This window comes from Scomber japonicus, chromosome 13 (assembly GCF_027409825.1).
Source record: "Scomber japonicus isolate fScoJap1 chromosome 13, fScoJap1.pri, whole genome shotgun sequence".
Classification (NCBI taxonomy): Eukaryota; Metazoa; Chordata; class Actinopteri; order Scombriformes; family Scombridae; genus Scomber; species Scomber japonicus.
Window position 1 is genome coordinate 27,424,553 of NC_070590.1, and position 24,687 is coordinate 27,449,239.

The 24,687-nt window shown below is 38.0% G+C and overlaps 1 protein-coding gene across 1 annotated transcript in view; it reads left to right on the forward strand.

The window, feature by feature from the left end:
- igsf9bb (immunoglobulin superfamily, member 9Bb) overlaps window positions 1-24,687 on the forward strand; it is a 145,420-nt gene that overhangs the window by 61,367 nt on the left and 59,366 nt on the right. Inside the window, exons 4-5 of the mRNA XM_053331576.1 lie at window positions 9,725-9,876; window positions 13,073-13,190. Coding sequence (XP_053187551.1) covers window positions 9,725-9,876; window positions 13,073-13,190 — 270 coding nt within the window. The remainder of the gene's footprint in view (window positions 1-9,724; window positions 9,877-13,072; window positions 13,191-24,687) is intronic.

Genomic DNA, 24,687 nt, shown 5'->3' on the forward strand with positions numbered 1-24,687 from the left:
ATAAAAAGGTGTCTCATTAGCAAGGTGTCACACAAGAAACATGTCATGATGGGTAAAGTCAAAGTAACCTTATTGTTGCAAAACATACTGATGGCATTAATTACAGAAAGATTTCTAAGCTTCTTAACGTTCCAGTGAGCACTGTTGGGTAGATAATCTGGAAGTGGAAAGAACATCATTTCACCTTAAACCGGCCTCGACCAGGTGCTCCTCGCAGGATTTTTGACAGGAGTGAAAATAATTATCTGAAGAGTTGTCCAAGACACCATGCCAACGGTGAAGTTTGGGGCTGTTTTTCAGCATACGACACTGGCAAACTTCAATTAATAATAGTTCATTAATAATTGAAGGAAGGATAAATGGAAAAATGTACCGAGACATTCTCAATACCGGACCTATTCCCAATTCCTGACTACATGAAGGACAAAAACATTTCAGATGATGAGGATGAACCGTGAGGTAAAGGAAAATGAACAATGGCTGATCCACTCTTTGGACGAAAAAGAGATATACTATAACCACATACCACATATATAAACGATAGACTGTGATCAGAATACAATACCATTGTCACCATATCATGTAATCAATTATGTGTTTAATTTGTGTTCTGTATTCCATATTCATATTTACATTTTGAGTTTGTATTTTTCATATTCAATGTATAACAAAATGATCTCTGCGGTCTTACTATAACCCAAATGAAGTTATGTTACATTTTATCTGAAGTCATGTTACTAATTCATGAATAGCATATTTGACCCTCTGTCGGAAGTCCAATAATTTGGAATAGGCCGCCCAATGGGAGGGGGCGATGGAGGAATTTTCCTGAACTCAACATGTCAGGTTTTTCGCCTTCATCATGAGTGACAGATGCTAAAAATATGTCTCAGTGTTTACCCTATGATGTGTACCCTATGATTATGTCAAGTCCATATATCACCATATATCGTACATGTGTTTTTATGTGTATCATGTTCACGTTAAGAAATTCACACCATATATCCATGTCAGTGAGGAACACTGGTTGTACTCACATTATCACATATCTTATCAGTATTCACACCTATATAGACACATTTATCATACATAATTTCGGCGAACATTTATGATAAAATCATAAAGAGGAGGGACTATGCAGAGGCAGATATGTGTGCATCATAAGTGAAATGTGAAAACAGCAAGAAAGGCGAAAGGTCTATAGTTGTACCAGTTTGGGGATGTCGTAACAAGCCTTATAAGGAGTTGTTTTTACCATATTGATATCCCCAAAGGAGATCAGGACGTCAACACTTAAGAGAAAGTTGTTTAGAGTTCCAGGAAACCGAATCTTGGCTGGAACACGCCAGAGGTCTGTACTACGAAGCTGGATTTTCTCTTATCGAGGTAACTTCAGGGTTAACCCTGGGTTTTCCGTACTACGAAGCTGGTTCACTTCTTACCGGGGTAAATCACCATGGTAACTTATGCTGAACGGCTAACCTGCTCCGGAGCAGGTTATGTTCTGGATAAGAGATCAATGAGTATAAAAGCACCACCTCCTGACCAATCAGTTCTCTTAGAAAATGACCTGCCCATTCTTAAAAGATCCTGTCAACATTGGTGAGAGGAGCGCTTAGGAGAGAAATAGTTTTTAGGGATAGATGCAATTTTTTAATTGGCCAAAATATATATTAAAAAAAAACAATCCTTGAGGCACATGAGGGATATTATTCTGTAGGTTTGACATCCTGAGATCAAATGGTCAGGGAGCATAATAACTATTTATTTATTGTAGGCCTAATTGTAAAAAAATGACGAAAAGATATATTTGTAAAATAATCCTTGAGGCACATGAGGGATATTAGTCTGTATGTTATACAGTTGGTTTGACATCATTCACTCAAATGGTTGAAGCATAATAGGTTTGTGTTTTGAATGTTGAATATTAAACTAACTTAATGTCTCTTATGAAAGGAAGGGCACTGAGGAAGCGCTCTGCCCCAAACGTCTGTGCTGTAATAAAGTGACGTGTGATCAGAGTGCTGTCCGTTTATATTGTCTGATAAATTAATATTATAGCTATAATGTCATGAATTTACACATTAACAGAGTCGGCAATTTTCTGCCAGCATTCCTTCCTGGCTTTTGCTGCATCAGTGTTGCTTTTGACCTGGATGATGTTTGAATTCTTCATATTTATGAAGAATAATTGTCTGCTCCTCCATGGTAGTCTGCAGGGTTTCTCCATGTTTGTGATTGGTCAGACGCTGCAGACTCCTCCCCTTTATGTGAGCGCGCAGTGATCCAGATTGGAAAACCCTGGGTTGATTTACCGAGTTGATAACCAGCTTCGTAGTACCGCTTATCCTAGACTGCGAATATCTGGGTAAATCAACCCAGGTAACGGAGAGATATCCTGGGTATGTTAATCCAGCTTCGTAGTACAGGCCTCAGGTCAAGTTGACCTGATACACACACAATAATAAATGACACACACACACACCGACGGTAGTATAAAGAGTCTGAAGGGGCGTGAGTCGGGGCTGTTTTTACTGTTCTGCTGTTTCATTGGTGTATGCAGTGTGCTGTGTCATCAATAAAGATCCCAGTTGGCTGTTCGACGACTTCTGTTCTCTGTCTCTTACTTTAAAGATTACTGAAGTTAAGTAATCCAGTAGTATTTAGTCTACAATAAAAGTCTGCCACCATCTACCAGGATGATGAAGATGGAACAAGGGTGGACATTTCAGCAAGACAATGACACCAAACACACAGCCAAGGAAACTCTCAATTGGTTTCAGAGAAAGAACATAAAGCTGCTACAATGACTCAGCCAATCACCTGACTGATGGATTCACCAATAGAAAATCTATGGAAGTTCATAGAAGAGACCCATATTTTAGTTTCTTTGTATGTGTAGATTACTTGGGTTGTTATTGACATCTGGTGAAAATTTCATGTCAATAGCACCTTTGGAAATATATTTACTGTGAAAAATGGTGATGTGTTCAATACTTATTTTACCCGCTGTATGTTATTTAGCACACACATTGTGATTTACCAAACTTGAAGGTAATTTTTCTGACTGAAACTGCGTCTATAAATAATACCTTTTGAAGGGCAGGTATTAACCTGCTGTGCACTGCGCTCTGATGACTGCTGTCAGTGTGGAGATGAGGAGATGGAGGCACAATGACACACAGGTTAATATTTTTGGACCTTTGTGTGGAAAATTGTGCTCCTGCAACTGTAACATCGCCTTTTGTTAGACCATTTAAAAAAAAAAAATGCATCCAAAACTGAACGGTGGACAAACTTTCCAAACCTGTATTTCGTATCATCATCAGTAGTCATGCCACAGAATTGCAATGTCTCCTATTCAACTCTGGAAAGGGACTTTCTCTCTCTCTCTCTCTCTCTCTCTCTCTCTCTCTCTCTCTCTCTCTCTCTCTCTCTCTCTCTGTTTCCTGTTGGCCTCTATGCCAGCTACTTCAAATAAAGACAAAAATGCCCAAAAACATAATAATAATAATAGAATAAAAAACCTCATACACCCTCCTCTAGGCAACCCAGCTTAGGCTGATCAGGCCAAGGCTTGTGTCCAGATAGCACACTAGCTACTCTGCCCCCATTACTCTATTTTCTTGAGCCATAGCCACCTAGAGGCTCTTTCTGCTGCATTAGTGTTACTGTAGATGGCTCTTCTCCTCCTCTCTCCCTCAGCACTCAGCAAGCTAAGGGTTCTGGATAGACATGGGGCTGCAAAGCCCCATCACCCATCATACATGGTGAGCTTCCTCTCAAATACCTCTTCTAGACGGTCCTGCTATGGACACAAAAACCACGTCAGGTCTTCAGATGGTGATTTCAATATGCTGTGGGAATTTGAGTTGCCTGTCAATGTCCACCATCAGCTGCCAGTCCCTTGCAAAGGCCAGTATTCCTGCTGTTGTTCTCACAGAAGGTCCTGGTTGTTCCCTAGCTCTGATGGAGTGTTTTGAGGGGCAAGTCCTCTTGGCCCACTCAATTCCAGCCTAAATGGCTTCTGTGATGGTCCTGCCCCTCTCCCAGTGCCTTGGTGCAGTAGCTTAGGATGCGCTCCAGGGTCCTATGCTTTGGGCAGAATGGACAGGCTCGTGTCTAAGCCTAACCCCATGTGTGGAGGTTTGATGGGCTGGGTTCACATCACAAACCGCCTGGACAAGGAATTTGATCCGGTAGGGCTCAGCCTTCCACAGCATAGCCCAGGTCACTTTCCACTCCATGGCATTGTCCCGTCTGGTCCTCTGCAGGTCCAACGCTGCTCACCTCCTCCTGGGCTAGGTGTTGTTTCTCCTTCCCTTCAGTGATGTGAATGTGGAGGGTTTAAAAAGATCTCAGTTCAGCTCTGGCTCGAGTCACCACTCCCACCAGCCTTTTGTGATTGAAGTGCAACTCTGCATGCAGAACAGCTTCCTTTGCTGTCCACTTCCTCCCAATCTTCATCTTAATTCCAGCTTTGCCCACCTTTAGATATTTGGACTCAGCAACTATTCCCTGGCTCTTGTCATCTTGAATTCCTCTTCTGATGGGTAGTTGCAGCTTGATTAATTTATTTTAAATAAGAGTGACGTGATTTGAAAGAGGCCAGAGTCCAGTCAGACTAGATTGAAATAAAGCTGAGGATCATTTGAAAATGCAATTGACACAGACAGTCCCAAGTAAGAATATGAACGCCAGCAGCAACATGATGCTCATCAATTAATAATAAGCCGCTTTGAAGAAAAACTGTAATATAATAATCATTCCCTAAACAAAAATGTAAGTCATAGAAACTAATTTAAAAAATAAATAGTTTGTATGATTGAAAGAGGGTATTATTAAAGAGGGATTTATGAGGGTAATTGAAAGTCCTATTTCCTCATCCTGCACCAACAATAAAACATTCCTAAAAGTTATTTACTCTCATTTAATAACATATTTGACAAAACAGCGTAGTGTTCACTCTCTGTTTCTCTTTTGGATTTGATTTAGCAACAGCGTGGCTTGTGAATACAGATGTTTTTGTTAAAGCATTATTTTTTTATTTTTTTATTGGGAATCAAAGTGTCCTTGAACGCACCGCCGAGGACAGTTCTAAAAATAGTACCTGCTCACAACAGCAGTTTGTTCTCATGACAATGAAAGTCTGATGACTTTTTTCATAAAGTAAAGGTGAGCAGGTTTAAAGCTCTGCAAACTGATTGTCACAGTGTGCTTCAGAAATAAATAAAAAAGTTTCAGAAATAAAGTTGAGTGTGGCAGTTTTAAAAGCACTTCCATGATGCTTGAAAACCAGGTAAAGACACCATTAAAAACCATAATCATCATAGTACGGTTAAAAACTCCCAAAAGATATCTACAGTACTGTAATGTAGTAATGTAGGTATAATTGTATTTTAATATATGTCTTCTCTGCTGTCCATATAAACATGTAAGATTCTTCTATCAAGGATTTTGCTATTTTCATATGAGAATCATGCAAAATGTGTCTTTCATCTTTCATTGTCATTAATACCCTTCATCCTTCAGCTGCTGCAGATAATCTAAAAAACTGCTGCACATACGGGACTGCACAATGCCTCGAGTGAAAGGCAATCTTTAAGAAAATAACTCGATATGATTTTATGCTCATTGTCTTCCAGATCTACTGTCACATCTTAATGATAATGATGATGATCACAGTCCTTGCAAAATAAACCAGTTTTTAGACACTATAAGTGGGGAAGCAGGAGATTCCAACACATTTGCCATTTTCGTACTTTCCACTCACTCAAAATATGAAGTGCATTAATGGAAATAAATGTTTTGAAGAAGTTGCACGGTTCACTCGAAGGCTTTTGTTACCGTCTCTTTGATGTGGCAAAACGTACGGCATGGAATTAGCACTATGACCTGGCTTATGATTGCAGATGGAATGACATGTTAGCAATTGAGAGGCTACAGGATTACATATGTAAGCAGATCAGCTTCAGTCCTAAGGTGATTAGATTGAGAATATCAAAACAGGAATTATGACTGAACGAAATCTCTATTGAATCACTTGACGGTGACATGGGCATGTATGTGTGTAGATAGAATGGGGTTTGCTCAGGTTAAAAGGGGGGGTGGGGCAGTCAGAAAACGCAGCTTAAGTATGTTTTGGTAGGAAGATGTGCCAAATGTCTTGTATGATCATCCCACCTCATAATCTAGAAGGCCTTGAAGCGAAAGAGGATTTAGAAAATGGTTTTACAAAATGCAGCATGCCTGCCACATCATTATGTATGAATCTAAAAAAAAAAAACCCCACACACTGGATGGAAGTGTAAAAGCCCTGAAAGGCGAGGTGAAAGGCTGTTTTTGCAGTTTATGTTCAGATTGGTTCATCATTAGATATTAAGATGTTAATATTGTGTCATACATATTTAATGTATGAAAACAGTTATAAATAGAGGCTCTATATAGAATCACACAAAACAACTTTGCACCTTCAACCTCTTGGAAATAGTGTCTTTTGAAAAGAGACAAGAACAAATTATCTTGTTTGTCCTTTTCAAATTGCTGTTGCAGCTACAAATGTCAACTCTATCTCTCCCTGTCTACCACAAGACTTTTCCAGGGACAGATGTGTCTGTGCAGAAGGGTTTAAGGTTGTGTGACCTGCTTGTGCATGTTCTGTTGGTGTATGTGTACAAGCCTGTCAGGATAACTCCCTTTGTTGGATGATATATCGTCTCAGAAATAATTGTGATAAACAATATTATTGTCATTTGAAGATCATTTTATACCACTTATATAATGATAATATAATAGTATAATAATGGAAGGGAGGTGGGGGGTGGGATTGGAGAGTGGGTCATTATGGTTGGGGACAGAGTTATTTCCCTTTAATTCTTCTACAGTCTCCACTCAGGACGTACACAGTGAGGAATGGAGGACACTACTTGTTTAGCTAATGTGACATGAATAACCTCTTAGCTGCTAATGTGAAGTGTGGAAATACTGAGGTAAACAAATGATCAAGGTCTTGTCCATGTATCATATGATAAGTCCATATATAGACATATAGATTTCAATAATTACATTATTGTTTGATAAGTGGATAACCTAATTATTGTGACAGGTTTGTACTCTCAGCATCAGTGGTCATAGCCATTCATGTTTGATTCCTGCTGTTTAGGTATGTGACACACCATGCTCCCTGGCTTCCATTGTTTTCTTTACAACGCAATCTAAAATAGCTGACTCTCAGACATGTGCAACCAGCCAGATAGCAAAGTCAAAGCTAGGTAAATGTTTATACACATGCATTATTGAGTGGTCTCTTGGTAACTTGTTGGAATGGCCAGTCTTCAGCTGTTATCTACACACGGCTGGTCCCATAAAGGAGAAATGAGCTGCTGTGATAATAAGATCCCTTTTTAACACTTAAAGTGTCCCAGGCTGTGCAAGGTAACAACACATTGACACAACATTGGAGTAGTAGTGCTATTATTTGCTACAATTACAATTTAAAGCCCAATGACTTTTACAACCCCTCTATGCAAAAATGTGTCACCACTTTAATACATTTTGAGAAAGGTTAACTACTGCATGTATTCAGCAGGCAAGATATAAAAATGTTGTAATAATAACCTATTATATATAACCGAGATAAAGTTTTGCCCTCACACTGCCATGCATGCTCATCAAGAGCAGAACTTCTGACAGATGATCAGTCAGCTCTCTCTGTTGTGTGTGACAGTGAGAGAGCTGAGATTTGCTGTTCTTCACAGACTCACTACAGCTAAATTGAGCTGCCTTTTTCTCTGTTTTTAGTAATATTGTGGAATTCTGCTGAAAAAGCTTTGAGCAATGTTCAACAATGAAGTGCAAGGACCTATCAGAGAGTATTGTACAACTACATGGAGCCAAAGCAAGTGTAATCATTTATAATATTTCCCCTGTACTAAACAAATACATGTGACTTGAACACAGAAGTATTTTTTCAATGAATGCAGCAGTTATGTAGATGTCAATGACCTGTGAGATTTCTATACTGATCAGTATTTGTTTTTTACAAAATGTAATGTGGCAATCTTCCTGTTTTAGTTCAAGTTCTTCCTTTTTTGCTGCAAGTCAAACTTCCACACTCTTGGGACAACGTACCAGGAACAAATCAGAGTCATCGTACACTGAGCAGAACAAAGCCAGTATACTAAATACCTGATGGGTTTCAGCTCCAACTTTACCATTTAGTCTGAACTTACTGTCTATGCTTAAAGTGGGGGTGTGTCACATTGTGTACCTTGACACCTGCTGCTTGTGATCACTTTGTGCTTACATGTGAGAAAATAACTGAACCCAAGAAAGAACACAAGATACTTTCTACAAAAGTCTGACAAATATCAAATGTTATTTACACAGAGGCACTAAAGAGATCATTTCTCCCACTGGGATCTGCTGCTCATATTACTGATATAATAATAATCATGGTGACTGGCCACAATGTGTATTTGTTTATCATTGTTTGTTTATGAGAATATGATATCATAACATCAAGTTGTGTGAGTGTGGCTGTTCAAAACAATTATTAAAACCATTTATCTGCAAGTTGTTTTTCATCCCACCATTAGCAAAGCTATCATGGTAACAGTCAAATCTGCTACACTAATATACTGATAGTACATGGTTTAATTAACTGTGAAACAAAGTCAGGAAGTGTATCCATAAATATATCACCACTATATCACATTTTTGAAATATCCATAGATATGGCTTTCATGGTAATGCTTATAAGTGGCTTGGTGACTATTTTCTTAAAGAAAGCAATATGTTTTTAATAATGAATCAAAAATAAATATAATGCAATATGGTGTACCACAAGGATCCATATTAGGAGCATTACCAGAACACCATGTTCTGTTTGATATTTGCCGATGACATCATCCTTTTTGTCTCAAATAGTTTTAACAACTATATTAGAGCACTAAATCATGATCTTTAAATTACTTAACATGGTTTCAAACAAATAAATTGTCATTAAATGTAAAAAAAAATGCACCTCTTTTTTAAATTGCAGTTATTGAATATTTTGTAAATAATTCAAAATGACATAATCCAACTAGACAGGCTAAGAATCTCCATCTTCCTTTTTATAAAATATTGCAAGGTCAGTTTTCTATCAAATATTGTGGAGTTGTCATGAAGAACGCAAATAATGTTAATAACCTGCATCATCACACTGATGCATTAACATCAGGCCTATAGAAGCATCTACAGCAACACAAAGTAAGCAAGTTACCATACATCAAACAAAAAGATATCTGTGGTGGATGTGATGATGTCAGCTTCTAACCTCCACAAATATGCAATGTGGGCTTCCACCTCTGAAAGATGTAGGCTGTAGCAGGACAGCACCTTTTTACCTACTGTCACCAGAAATAGCAACTGCAAGTTAGAAGACCAAACAACACATGGAACAATGAAAAATGGACAGTCCAATAAGGTTAACACTATTACATTTATTTGAAGAAAGCTGTATCAAAGGAATACTGTATTTCTACCATAGAGTCTCAGTGAATGTTTGAGAACTGCACTGACAGTTGGACTCTTATTATCCTGAAAACACATGATTGATTGATTGATTGATTGATTGATTGATATAGACTCCAAACAAGAATTCTATAGAAAGGAAATGAAGAACTGATCAAATACAGTATGTCACATTGTTAACATGTCCTTGTTTTGCCTGACTCCTCAGCTCCCCCCACGTTCTCGGATACACCACCTCAGTACGTAGAGGCCAAGGAGGGGGGAAGCATCACTTTGACCTGCACGGCCTTCGGCAACCCCAAACCCTCTGTCAGCTGGCTGCGGGAAGGCAACCTCATGGTCAGCAGTGCCAAGTATAAGGTATGCACATTCTGTCTTTATGTGCCATCTGCTTATTGATTGGAGCAGGGTGATTCAGCAAGCAAGGTGCTGCATCGTGAGTTAGATATGTTCACACACACATTCCACATGCATGAATGTGTTTATTTAACTGTTGACCTCCTGAACTTTGAGACAGAGGATGGAATAGATATAATTTATATATGATAGAATTACTGATGTAATAACTCTCTATTCCATAACTTTATATTTAAATTTGCATAAAGAGATTTTTTGGCCACTTGGGGGCAGCAGAAACAAGCAACATCAGCTTTTTAGTTAATATGGCAAACTTGCAAAGCAATCTCATCATTCATTTAGTCATGTTTGTTTCAACCTGACAAATGTACGTCCAATATTCACTCTGGTTTCTTCCTCCTGAGGGAAATATATCTGTTAAATGTTTCACTATGTTCACCAGCTGGTCACAAACTGTCTGCTAAAAACCAAACCAACCAAACAAACAGTAAAGTCGCGACCCATAAAAGTGATACATTGATCTGAGGGGAACTGCAGAGTCAGGTGATGATTATCTGTGAGGTCATCATCGTTACATAAAATAGTTTTGAGTGTCACAAAACCCCTGCAAAATAACTCCTTTCATTCAGAATTTGTTTGATTTAGTTCGATTACATTTGAAAAGTCTAGAAGAGCTGCAAGGTTGAATTATTTTATTCCCATTGAAAGCACAAGTATAGCAAACCCGACACTAAATGAAAAAGTGTGATATACAGAGAGATTTACCTGGTGGAGATGGAGCCTTAATCAGCATTATGTCAACTTGTGGGTTCCACACTGCAGATTTAATCAAGTTATTATCATTGTATAGCACCATGAAATTACCTTTGTGACAATGCCAGAAGTGCATTTAAAATCCAATACAAATAAATAAATAAATAAATACAATATAAATACAGCAAAAGAGCTCAATTCTAGCAATAGAGCTAATATATAATGAGCTAATAATTCAGCTATGAGAGTATTGATTACACACATTGTAAGAGTTAGATCTTTGGCTGGTTTGCACTATATCTGGTGGAAACTAAACATGTTTAGTTCAGTAACAGTTATCACATGTATTATATCTCCACGACTTTCCCTCCCAGCTGAATTAAAGAGCTTTTTTCAACCCATTTTTAATCATTTCTTTATTATCTCTTTTGTATACTGATCTGCTCCTCACTATGATCCCTGTGGGGTTTAACAGCTCAGCTGAATGCATTTTAATTGCAGCCGGGATCCTTCAACCTCAATCATCTTTACCCCCTTTTTACACTCTCTGTTACACAGTTTAGATTTAGTTAGAATTAGTCTCTAATAAGAAAAGAAGCATTTGTGTTGGTGGTTTATAGTCTACAGTATCTACTGTGGAGTTCTGCATGTAGGAATAGAAATGACTCCCCCACATTAGATCAATTATTTAAATGACTGAGCTTTGTTCATAGGAGAAATTCCTACTGTATCTAAATGTGTCCTTGTCTCAGGCTGCAGCTTCCCTCAAATCAACACACTCTACTGTATTCTTCTGCAGACTGAGGAGCAACTGTAAAACCTGTAGATCTTAATATCTAAACATGAATTCAATCTTTAAACTGTTAAAGTTGCTCCATCTGGTTGTTTATTTATTTGCTTGGAGATGCAGTTGTGTTCTTTGAAAGCTGAATTTACATCTTTTGCCTGAGAGTATGGATCTTGTGGGAAGGAAGGTCAAGGTAGTTTAACTGTAAGCTGTGTTTATTAGATACGGCTCACCATAAAAAAAATATGTTTGTTTTTTAAAGCTTTGACGAAAGCAGTAAATACTGTTTTAAAGTCAGTTACTAACTACATCTAAAGCAGCTTTCATATTGCTGCATATTAAAGTCTGTGGATAACATTTGCAGGCACTGAGGGAGAAATACAGCATACAACCACTTCAGTTTCTACATAACTCCCTTTCCCTCTCTCAACCAAGTCTGTTTAATGACATCAGAAAATATCCCACATCTGCAATATGCTCATCACTACACAAACACTGATATACAATCCCAAACAATTTCAATTCTTGGCTACCTGTAGACTCAGCCTTGAGGGTGACATTATGCAGTAAAAGCTTCCTCTATCCTCTTCGGGTGCAGTAGGTAGGTAAGATTTGCGAGGTACTTTCTGCTCTCTCGGTTTTTATATTCTCAGCCCCAAAAGCTGATTAAGAAGAAATGTAATTATTTCAGGATATCCGGTATTGTAATACGAGTTGGATTCCTGCTCTAATTAGCTGTAGCAGATTACCAGTCTATTGTTAAAAATCTAACTATTGTTCACTCCAGTTGCAGGCGATATTAGGTTTTTATCAGAGACCTGGAAATGTTGTAATTCCCTACTCACTGCTGCAGTTTGATCAAACGCATACTTTATTTCCTGCATCTTAAATTAAAAGATGATATTTTTGGAGTCATTCTTTCTAAAGTTTTGGATTATGAATGAATGAATCCATTGATTTATCCTCGTACTTCTTGTATAATGTGTAATTGAAGTGTGTATAGGCGGATGTCGGCTTTCTGGTTGTCTTTATGAAAAGTACCCATTTACATTTACATTGTGTGATGTCTGGCTGTGTGAACATGGTGAAATCTTGGGTCATGTGGAGCTTTTGGAAACCAAAGAAATCCTGAAAAGCCCAAAATTCGTAGTCGGAAATTTAAGACCAAATTCTCAAACTCTTCGGGACAAATTGTTTTAAAGGCCTTGAATTGCCTCTGTGTCTTCAAAGTGCAATATGAATAAAAGTGCTTTACCTTGACCTTCCTTCCCACAACATTTATACTCTCAGGAGCAAGATAGTGAATGAGCAGGTTAGCATCCTGTCTGCTAGCCCCCTGCCAATGTATGAATGTGTGTGAATATGACATGTATTGTAAAAACGCTTTGAGTGGTCAAAAAGACTAGAAAAGTGCCATATAAGTACAGTCCATTTACCATTTATGTGATGCTTTGATCTTATATTTCTCACATGTTGACATAATTCAAGATAATAAAAATGTTGTATAATCAAATGTGATACATTCAACGTGTGCACATCTGTCCTTAAAGTCAAACAGAATTTATAAAACTTCTCTCTACAAGGTTCTAGAGTTTAAGGCCTTTCACCAAGCGTATAGCAGATTTACTTCAAAGTAGACTTGTCTGTGTGTGTGTCCAGGTGTCTGATGGGAGTTTGACGGTGCTATCCATCACCAGGGAGGATCGTGGGGCCTACACATGTCGAGCCTTCAGCCCGCAGGGAGAGGCCATTCATACCACACGGCTGCTAGTACAAGGTGGGCCCTCTGTGTGTGTGTGTGTGTGTGTGTGTGTGTGTGTGTGTGTTTGTGTGAATGAGAAAGCAGTTTTTAAAAGCCTCTGTGTTCACCTTGCAGTACTTTTGTAGCTTCTAACTGAATCTCTGTGGTTTGAAGTTCAGTTTCTCTCTAGTGTTTGTTTGTACTTTCAGATATCTGCTTCAATTTATCGTTACCTAATCGCTTCCAGGCTTATCTGAGCTTTATTAAGTTACTGCTGATGGAAATATTTCCTACTGCTGCTGCTTCATATTAAAAGCTTTCCACTGACAAACTAACATGGGGATTTTTACTGTAAAAGAAATGAATAGGAAATGAAATGTGTTTGTTGTTGTGGTATGTGTGCACTCTAGACTACCCTCACAGCTAAGTTGCGTCTTTTTTCTTCTGAAAATGTCTGCACAGATGCATCAAACAACCCCCCCCCCCCCCACACACACACACACACACTTAAAATAAACCACGCTCAGAGCAGGTTGATGCCCTTTCTTTTGATAAGACACAGATTTAAGCAGTTTATGACACAAAACAACTCTTGATGTTGATTATCTCATTAGCTCTGACCCATTCTGAAATGATGATGTCACTCTATGGCACGTATACCACTTGTCCTAAAAATCCTAAAATGCAAAGCATGGCCTGTAGTAGATGAAGCAGGATGAATAGATTCTTATGGGGTATGTGTGAGTGAGCAGGTGGAGTTAGTAAGGACTTCAGTAATGGCCAATCACAGCTCCTCTCATCCCCTTTAAAATGCAGCAGCCAGTTTAATGAGGCAGGATGGGAGTCCAGGCTGGCTGAGGTGCAGAGTCACAGCACCACAAATAGTAAACACTATTAAATACTATATTAGGTGAATTTTCAGTATGATGCAAAGCAAATTTAGAAGACAGTGATATATTTGTGATAACATTTAGGCTACTACAGTTAAAGTAAAATGAATTCTCATTATTGTGGTCTGTTGTTCTTTTTGGTAGTTATTAATAGTGTGTATACTCCAGTGTATATGGGTATATACAGGGTGTGATTTGCCAGGGGGGTGGTGGGGATTTTTCCTCCTGTGGTCTACTGTATATATCTCTGCCTCTGCTGAGTTATTTTTATCCCTGATGGGGGAAAACATGTATCTACCTCATAGTGATTTATGTTGATTCACCAATCAGCTTTATGAAATATCTCAAATAAAAATAGGCTATTTAAAAAACAGTAAAACATTAAAATATGAGAATAATCATTAGTGCAAACAGTAAAATCTGAAAAGGACTGTCAATGTCACAGTAGAGATGTTAGAGATGTTGTGGGTTGCCTCCTTCCCTGCTGGGAGGTCTGCAGATGTGGGTAAAAGAGGGATGACCTCTCCACATAAACGCATGAAAAGAAGACAAAAGCAAGTCTACAAGTAGATATGTAGTGTAGTGACAGCATGTTGTGATTATTTTCTATTCTTTATTTCTATTTACTATTTCTATGCATGAAATGAACATTAAATATTTTCATATATGATCACATATCCTATGTGTCCTGATGTGGAAAGGACAAGGCGTGAACATGAACTCACATCCCTGAGAGTGAAAATATTGTGCTACTAGATGAATTAAATAATAATCCTGAACATGCAATGGTCAAAATTAAGTTTCATAATAGTTCCATCAAAGTTAATCATTATTTTTTTAATGTCACAGTAACAGCTGCAAAACATAACCTAATATGCTTCTTAGTCAAACAGGCCCACTGTGGTTCTTATTTATTTTGATGCATAAAAATGTCTCAGAAACATTCTCCTTCTGATATTTTCACAAAACGCACCATGGGTATATTTACATGCAAGCACTGTAGGAAAGAGCAGGTAAGAAAAGAAGAATAGTACAATAGTTGTTAGAGAGTATAGAGTGAGAAAAATAGAAAACTATTATCTGTATAATCAAGAAAGATTTCTGGATGTGCTTTCCAGAAGAAATCAGTAAAGCAGACAGCAAACTAGCAGACCTGTACACCAGCAAGGACACTCAACTTGATCTGTATTGATCTACAACAGCAACGGAAACAATGTGAACCCCCAAACCAATTGTGTTCTTTTCTTTGTACTTTTAACCAAGTACATCATGTGATTGGAACAAAGGAGTGATTTTTTTGGTAAATATATTTTTATTGATTTTCAATGTTTTTTTTATCCCTTAGGAGTAAAAGATACAAAACATGTATATTTCACCTACTCACCCCCAAAATACAAAAAAGCACTAATCATCAAAGATTCCCACCCTTATCATCCCACCCACCCACTCATCCACCCACTCATCCACCCATAGGATTAGAGTTTACAGAATACATGAGAGGGCCCTGTTCATGTGTGTCATTTTTTCTAGCTTAAATAAATATATAACATCTCTGACCCAATGAGAGAAGGATGGAGGCACTATCCAACACAAGGAGTGTAGTGAAGGCTATGACCACAGAGTCTTTATTTGATAAGCGAGCACAGGATTCATTTGATGTTAAACCAAAGAGGGCACACACTGGGTCAGGGTCAAAATGGATTTCAAACATCTCTCTAAAAGCTTTAAAGATACTTATCCAGAACGTGGAGAGATTCAGACATAGCCAGAACATGTGCATTACGTCTCTCTCTACGCCTCTACATCCAGACCATAATGGATCAATGTTCAGATAAATCTGTAACAATCTAGCATTAGTCAAATTAACTCTGTGTACCACTTTCAGTTGTATTAAGCTATGTTTAGTTGATATAGACGATGTATTCCCATTGGTCATCTGTTAAAACTATTCCAAGATCAGATTTCCAGGCCAGTGTTAAATTGGAGTGTAGATTGATGCTGTTAATGAGCTTATGAATCTTGTATATCACTCCTCTACAGTCTGAATTCAATTCAAAGATATGATAGCTGTGTGATTTTATGGGCTTATGTGGAAATGAATAAAATATCTTATGTACAAAACTCCTGATATGTAAATAAGGGTAGAAAGGTTGTTAGTTCAGTTGTTAGTCCCTTGTATATATACGATATATATATTGCTAGGGACAGTGTCAATGAAGTTTTTTAGATCTGCAGTTCTCGAGAAATATATAAAAATATACAACATTGATTTGCTTCTTCTTCTTCTATCGTGGAGTTAATGAGGAAAGCCATTGCAACCCACATTGTGGTCTGAGATAGGATTACATCTGTAGTGTTAATGACTTGGAAAAAGTTGAAGAGACCTAAGCTCTATTATTGAACTGTGTACTCTGAATGAAATGTATAATGTAGGTTAAAGACTTACTGATGGATTTCTCAGACATGGTTTGAATGGGCACTGTGTGGACCTTTGCATATCACTTGAATTGCTCACCTGATCGACTCGACTTGGCAGGTGTATTGCTGGGGACTTAAGGATGTGCAGTGTTGACACATTTAATATTTTGAGTTGAATAAACAAGTGAATAGCAAGCCGCTCATCTCCATGTCTAAGAGCATTGGGCGCTATTTGATATAAATACTGTCACATCGCAGTCGGGCAGGGCGTCAGGGCTTCAGGGCTCTGATTTGACTTCACACTTGGTGGATTTACTGCTGGGGGACGCATGAAAGTTCACGTGACTTGTTTAATTAACTTTTAATAAACAAGTGAGAACAGCAAGCAGCTCAGCTCTGAGTCTGAATACAACAAGGCCTGATATAAACACCATCACGTCACAGTGGGGCTTTGCTGACTCTGACTTGCTGAGCGGCACAAAGGCATCGGCCCCGCTCAGTTAAACTGTCTGAGAGAGAAGAATGAGCAAACAAACCAAAAAATAAAAAATAAAAATGGCAGAGGCAGTATAATTAGCCAATAGGAGTGCAGACATGTGTCATTAGAATCAATCAATGGAAGGCTGTAACCTGCTTCTATGATTCAACTCCTGCTTAGTTTTACTGGTAAAGTTACTGTCTGTATTTATACCATTTTTTTTATTAATTCATTATTGTTTTAATTGGTATAATTGTCAATTGATATGACATGCAGTATTCAAGAAAAAAGAAGCAGTTGAGCCATTGTGAGTAGGCAAGATTTGAATGGGCACTGCACTGGTTTGAAATAACTGAGAGAATGGTGGAAATATGTCTTCTATGCACGACATTACAGATTGATCTAATCCCTTTATTAAACCATAAAGTAAAGGCAGGGTCTATTCAGGAGGGAATGACTATGTGATCCGACTTAATGGGGGAGAGGATAGAGGTAAGTGGTAGCCCAAAATGTCCTCTAAACTAAGCCCATTGTCTTATTTAGAATTTTAAGGGAAAAGTTTTCTCTTTTGTAAATGTATCATGTACCCTGAGATTTTTCCAAATTGATTCATGATATCTAGAACGCAGGGAAGTGATGAAGCTGGTTCAGAGACATACAGAGGCACATCATCTGTGTAAAGAGAAACTTTAAGGTATACGACGGTGGGCTGGAGTTGAAAGTCTTTACAGAGTTGCAGTGGTATTATTAGGGGATAGATAGCAAGAGAGGGTGAAGTGGGAAACCCTTTCTTGTCCACCTTCCAAAAGGGGAAGTTACCAGACTGAGTTTTATTAGAGATTAGAGAGCTAAAACATTGGATAACACTTTAAAATCTATATTTAGCAGAGATATAGGACATTACGATGTACATAACAATGGATCTTCATATTTCTTTGCCAGCAGAGAGATAGAGGATATAGCAGGAGTGCCTCCTTAAACTTTAAATTGAAGGGAAAACTTTATATAACATTTTGAATGTGCACATTGATTTATGGAATCACTCACAACTCCAGTTGACAGAGAGAGATTCTGGGGGAAAAATCGCCTTCTATTATGAGAAGTCTATTGTCAAGCACAGTTAGGGGCATATACATTTACTAAAATCACAAGATTGGCAAAGAGTTGTCTAATAATAATAACACATCGCTCACTAATTATTTATTTGGAATAGAAATAAATGTTTTTCTTTAAAAATGTGACTCTCCCTCTGGCTTTTACATTAAATTTAGAATGGTACTCTTGACCAATCCAATTTCCTGGCCAGCAACCCTGGCATTACAAAGATTAGTTTCTTCTAAGAATGATATGTCTACCTTAAATTGTTACAGATGAGACATGACTCTTTGTCTTTTAACTATGTTATTACATTTACATTCCAACCTGGTGGGGTTATCAATCACATTATTGGATTGATCTACCATAATAGTCTAAGAAAAGAAATAAAAGGGGAAAAGCAAAACAGATTTGGTAGATAAAGTAATGTGAAGGGAACAAAAGGGAAAAAAAGAAAGTTAATACATGTATAATCATAATAATAATTATTATAATAATCATAAAGTACACCATCAAATATCATTAAGACACAAGGATATGCTTATACCAAATAGATTTACATTTAGAACCTTTAAGCGACAAAACATCTGGATTTTATAATCATTTGTACCTTCAAATAATGAATTAGGGTAGTGAAAAAGCAGCCCTTTAAAACTGTAAGCTAGAGTAGTTGGTTCTGGGTAAATCACAGCATTAAACCCTGAAATTAGTTTGGGGACCACCAACTGTATTATACTACCAGGAACATGTGAGAGTAGGTGGAGCTTAACAACTGCATTCATACATTTGAGCAGTTTAATATTTATAGAGATGTAAAGAGAAAAAAGAATCAGAGAATGGGAGAGCTTTTGCCTTTAGCTCTAAATATAATGTCAGCTTATGTATCTGAAACAGTCTGGATCAGTCCATGCTCTGCCACAATATCCAGATACATTTGGCAAATGAATAATGTATTGTCTACGATGTGGTACATTGTAGAAAAATGTCTACAAGTAAACAATGCAGTAAACAATGTTAAATGTGTGTCCACTCCAGCAAAGAGGATAAGTGATAAAGCAGCAAACATGACATTCCAGGTCATTTAATTTCAAGATTTACTGCACCAGATAAACACAAATCACCTCATCTGAATGGAGGAAATTGAGACTCAATCTCTACCTGAAACATTTTCATTTTTTTCCCAGATTGATTCCTATCATTTTTGTGGAAAGTCAATGAAATAGCAAAGGCACCTCATAAGTGCCAGTTATGTCTAGAATGAGTTTGACACCTGAAAAAGCTAGCTGACTTCCCACCTCAACTTTTTAAATTAAAACTTTTCCATTTTGCCTCTTCAGCATTGTGTATGGGGACACTGAAAGATCATAAGTTGGTGAACAAAGTATGCTTTGAATGCTGCACAACAATCATGGTTTCTGCATTGATTTGAAAGGCCAGGATAATGTATATGTATGAGTTATTAACAATAATTGACACCCATTTTAGAACATTTTACACAACAGACAGCAAAAAACACTGATGTACTAATGTCAAAGCAACTACACATGCAACAATACTCAACTTGAAGGGGAACTATACTGATTTTACATCTGGAGGTGTGTTTCCAGATGTGGGAGTACTACAGCCTATGTGGAAAAAATTGTGTAAAGCTGTTTCTGGCTCCAAAGGGAGCTGTGTGAAATCTACCTCATGTGATGTCACCATCAGGTCAATATTTTAATTTGTCCAATAGTTCACTTTATGACAAAATGATTAAAACTATTGTCAGCATCCTCAGTTATACAGTGTTGTTTGTGCTAATTACTCAAAGTGAGCATTCTAACATGATAAACTTAGACAGTGACCAATATACCTCAGCATGTTAGCATTATATTATATATTAAGTCTTACATTATAGGTCTTGTGCTGTGTGTTCAGGGTTGGTCGGTGCAGTAGATCACTTTGGAACTCTTTTCTCATTCCAGGAATACATCCAACCCACCATAACTATAGTACTATGAGTAATGATATTATAATATTATCCTTAAGCCTACAAGCCACAATGCTAATGTAGAAGCAGTAGATTGTTATGTTTCAGATAATTACACTGGTATTATGACAAACCTGTTACACCAAGTAAATGTCTTTTTTTGTCTGGTCTCGATTGTGACACAAATGTGTTTTTGTACGGTTCTGGAAATCCAGAAACACAAGTAATTTTGTTTTCCGTCCATGGTTAAGTCCAGGCAGTGGTCAATAACAATTGTCTGTGCTTACATAGATCAGCTCGGGTCATAATTGGTCTCATTTTTGCAGCACTTCCTCGCCGCTCAACACATTATAGACTAATACACATTTTGATGATTCAAAAAAAGTTCTTTTAGCCGATTTTAAATAGGGGAACACTCACTAGCCTCGTGAATATTTTCCTCTGGCCTTTTTGTTAACATATGAATATGAGCTTTGTCAGCTCACTTTCATCAAATCAATGCTAGATAGATGTTTTACTGTTTCTTTTATGTTGGTTGTCAGTAGCTTTCATTAATCACAGAACAGACAGCGAACATGTTCACAGAGATCACATATTTCATTTTGCGACTGAGTATAAAGCCAGGGCCGAGCCAGAGTGGTTGTTTGACCTGTCCTGTATAATTTACGGGAGAGACAGATTAATAGAGGGCCTCCTGGAAAGCCACTGAGCAGCAGATCAGCTAAGAGACCACAGTGCCAACAAATCTCCAGCACTCAGCTGGTTCCAAATAGGGTGGGTTGGCACACACACAGACACACACACACACACACACACAGACACACACACACACACACACACACACGCACACACACACACACACACACACACACACACACACACACACACACACACACCCACCCACCCACACACACACACTCAAACAGTAACAACACAGTCGCCCAGCACAGGCCTAGTCCTACTTGTCCTGCTAAGGGGCTAGCAGATGGAAAATGCTCTGCCTGTTAAAGGATCAGGCTGTGGGCTACAGATCAGAACTAACATATGGGACTAGCAGTTTAGAGTGGCTCAACTCATCTGTCTGTGTGTATCAGAGTGTGTGTGTGTGTGTGTGTGTGTGTGTGTGTGTGTGTGTGTGTGTGTGTGTGTGTACATTTCTCATCAGGAGAAAGTGTTGTGCAGGCTTGTATTTATATTTGACAGTCTGGTTGTTATCCATAGATTGGTGTTGAGGGGTTTCAGATGACAGTAGAGCAGAGAGAAGGCCTATGTTACTGACAAGTTCTGTTCTGTTTCTGCACTTTCTGGCAGTCATTCTAATTGGAGCAGGCACTGCTCTTTGTATCCTCAGTTGGAACCACACTACATTGGACTTAAAATATAAAGCACAAGAGAACTCTATTGTTTATAGATCATTTTATTAATATTTTATCATCATGTCAACTGTAGAGTGTGTATGTGTGTGTGTGTGTGTGTGTGTGTGTGTGTGTGTGTGTTTGATAGATGTTCATCCATGGATGAATATAAAATGTGAACATATTGTACAACAAAGCATGCTACCACAGTGATAATTAGAGTGTTTTCATGTTGATACAAAGTGCTGCATTCTTTATTGAACCCATTTCCCTTTCATCTATTAAGTGATCACTCATCTTGTTGGGTTTCGGAAAAGTGGTTAAATGCTGGGTCTGAAATGCCACACAGTTAATGTAATGTCACATTACAGTGCACTATACAGTAGGTAGGGAGTTATATAGGACACAGCCATGCCTTCTTTTTCTGACTTCTGTCTCTTATCTTCAAGTCACTTTTGCTGGCTGTAGTAAACACTTTGGAAACACAAGTCAAAAGGCTTGGTTCTAATTGGTTCACATATACTGAATAACATCTTATCAACAGTTAATGAAACAGAGGCAAAAATAAAATCAAAGAAAAGTCTCAGCAAATTTCACCTACTCTCCCCTCCATCACTAAACTAGTGACTGACCTTTTACCTTCTCAGTGTCACTTAACTGGAACCTTCCATCTGCTCAGGTTACATGTTCTGTTAGACCAATACAAAGCTTTCAAAGCATACAGAACACTATTAAAGGGTTATTCAGTTAGTGCTGGTAATCATAATTTATCTATAGGCGCACAGGCATAGCCGCGAATGCACCAAATCCACAATGTTGTCATATAATACTGGAAGAGCAGCCATTGCTCATTTGTACTAAACAAATACATAATTATTCTAGTTTATTTAATCCACAATTGAGCTATTTACAATATGATTATGGTCAAGAGTTAATATCATTCTGATTGAGGGTTAATGTAATTATGTTTATTAAAAAATGAGTTATGGAGAATAGCTTTTATCTGATTTATTGAACCTCATAGAGACATTTATGGTATAACAATTAAGTGTGGAGAAGGTTTGACTTGATCATACACACTATGGAAAGGTTTGGGGAAATCAAGAGATAGCCTCACAGAACAAAAAGTAGAACAAGTTTAGGATAAGGATACAGAATGTTCTTGCATGAGGCCCAAAGTGACATAGTCAGAGTGCAGAGAGGGCTTTTTGTAATCTAATAAAGATCTTATGAAGGTTTCAGTTGTTTTCCCTCCCTCTCTTTCACTTTCTCTTCATGGCTTTTTTAACACTCACTTCTCATTCTGCTGTTCCTAGAGTCTAACTGCTGACTCCTCAGCCTTGAACTCAGATTGCACCTCAGCCATGATGCCTGCCTGATGCTTGACTGATGTAGTCAGGCATCCTAGAATAATACATATATTACAGTATGTACAACAATTAAGCAAAAAAAATCCAATAGCAGAAGATACAGGTATATAGGATAGTTGGTTCTCAATAAGCCATTTCTTAACATTACACTTTGATTGTGGTACTGAATTCTATTGATGTGATGCTCTGAAGGAAATCTTGCAGTTAATCCATCTTTTTATCTCTAATTCTGTCCTCGGCATTGGGATTTAGGGTGTGATGGCACTGCTCCTCCTTTCTGACCTTTGGTAAATACCCCTGAGCACAATCTTTTCAGTCTCTTCATTTTATTCTTCTCTAACCCTCAGTAACCTCTTCCAGCAGAGTCATCGCTCGGTTCTCATCTTCCCGCTGGCACTTTGCAATAGAAATGTTGTTCATTAAACGTGAAAGAATTAAATCCACACATTAGAAAGTCTTGCATGTGACGCCTGTGGGACTAGACATGTCTTCCATACACAACGGCCCAGTCTTCCTCAGCAGTACTTATGTGTAGTATATCCTATTTTGGGTGATATTGCCACATCCACTCACACACACTAAAGTGTTGAGTGGTGCTCTCAGATAAATCCAAACCACCTAGTGTGTGGTACAGTAAGTAGCTGACAGCATATGAAAGTAGAATAGACTGTTTTTAGCTTCCTCAACAAACTCATGCATGGTTATCATCACAGCTAGAAAATGACTGTAAATCAATGTTGCTGGTTTTTTTCTCTCCAAGTATCATTGTATAAATATATCCATGCATGCAAGAAGGATGATCCATCTGTCACAGCAAGGATCACTCAATAAATTCTCATAATCCTTCACTGAGTGCAACATAAGTATGTGATATGGCTCTGAGGTCTGAGATGATACTGAACAGAATACAGAGTGGATGTAGTGGTGTTAATCCATGTGTGTCTACACAGTGTGTGTGTATACGCCCATAAATAGTCCACATGACCCTTCAACACTACATTAACTCATTACTGTGTCTGTGACATGGTTGAATGGAAAGTTCACACTGAGGTGGGGATATGTGTGGGATTTATCATCTCTTGAGTGTCACACTGACATATGTTCCCTTTGTGGACAGTTCAGTCATTTACATTACAGGCTAGTGTACTGCAGCTTAACACAGATTCTCATGGAAGCAGTAAACAGAGCAGAGTATATAAACTGTTTCAGACACATGAGTTATGTGCATATTGATAATCAGTTTAGCTATCAACAGTTTAAGAGAGGATCACTGATTGTTTTTTAAATAGTGATATTCAGGAGCTGCACACTGTTAATGAGCACAAATGACTCTACTCTTAAATTAAAGCAACCATTGGAGATCCTTTGTCCATCTGCCAGTCCTGACAAGAAACCCTGCAGCTCCATTCTCCATATTCCAGCTCTCCAAAGCTTTGCTCTATCCACTGATGTCCTCAGCATCCAGCTCTGTCTCTGGCTGCAGGAGACAATCTGCTGCCTTTTGACTCGCATCTCTAAAGCAGAGCATTACTCTGCAATTCAACAATTGACAGTGTATTAAAAATTAATTTTCAATTATGAGTTTGTATTAACATACAAAGCAAAACTAGTTCATGTTTGTAATTAGAGAGAGATGTGCACTGTCAGCTGTGATTATATTTACTACATTTTAATGCAGCCAGATTCACAATATAGTTGTTCTCATTTACATATGTTTCTGTTGTCAGATATCAATAGTAGTGTGATATCAATCATAAATACTACCTGTTAACCAGCAGTCATTGGCACAAAGTTATGCTGGAGACAAAATCATTATTTTATAAACAGTGTGACTCAACCTGGGTATTTCTATTTCCTGCTATAGCACAGGTGACTGTTTCTTCTTTTCTCTGTGTAACATTACAAGCTCCTCAGAAACAAACAACGGTATCCCTGGCTGTTCTTCACAACATGTTTGT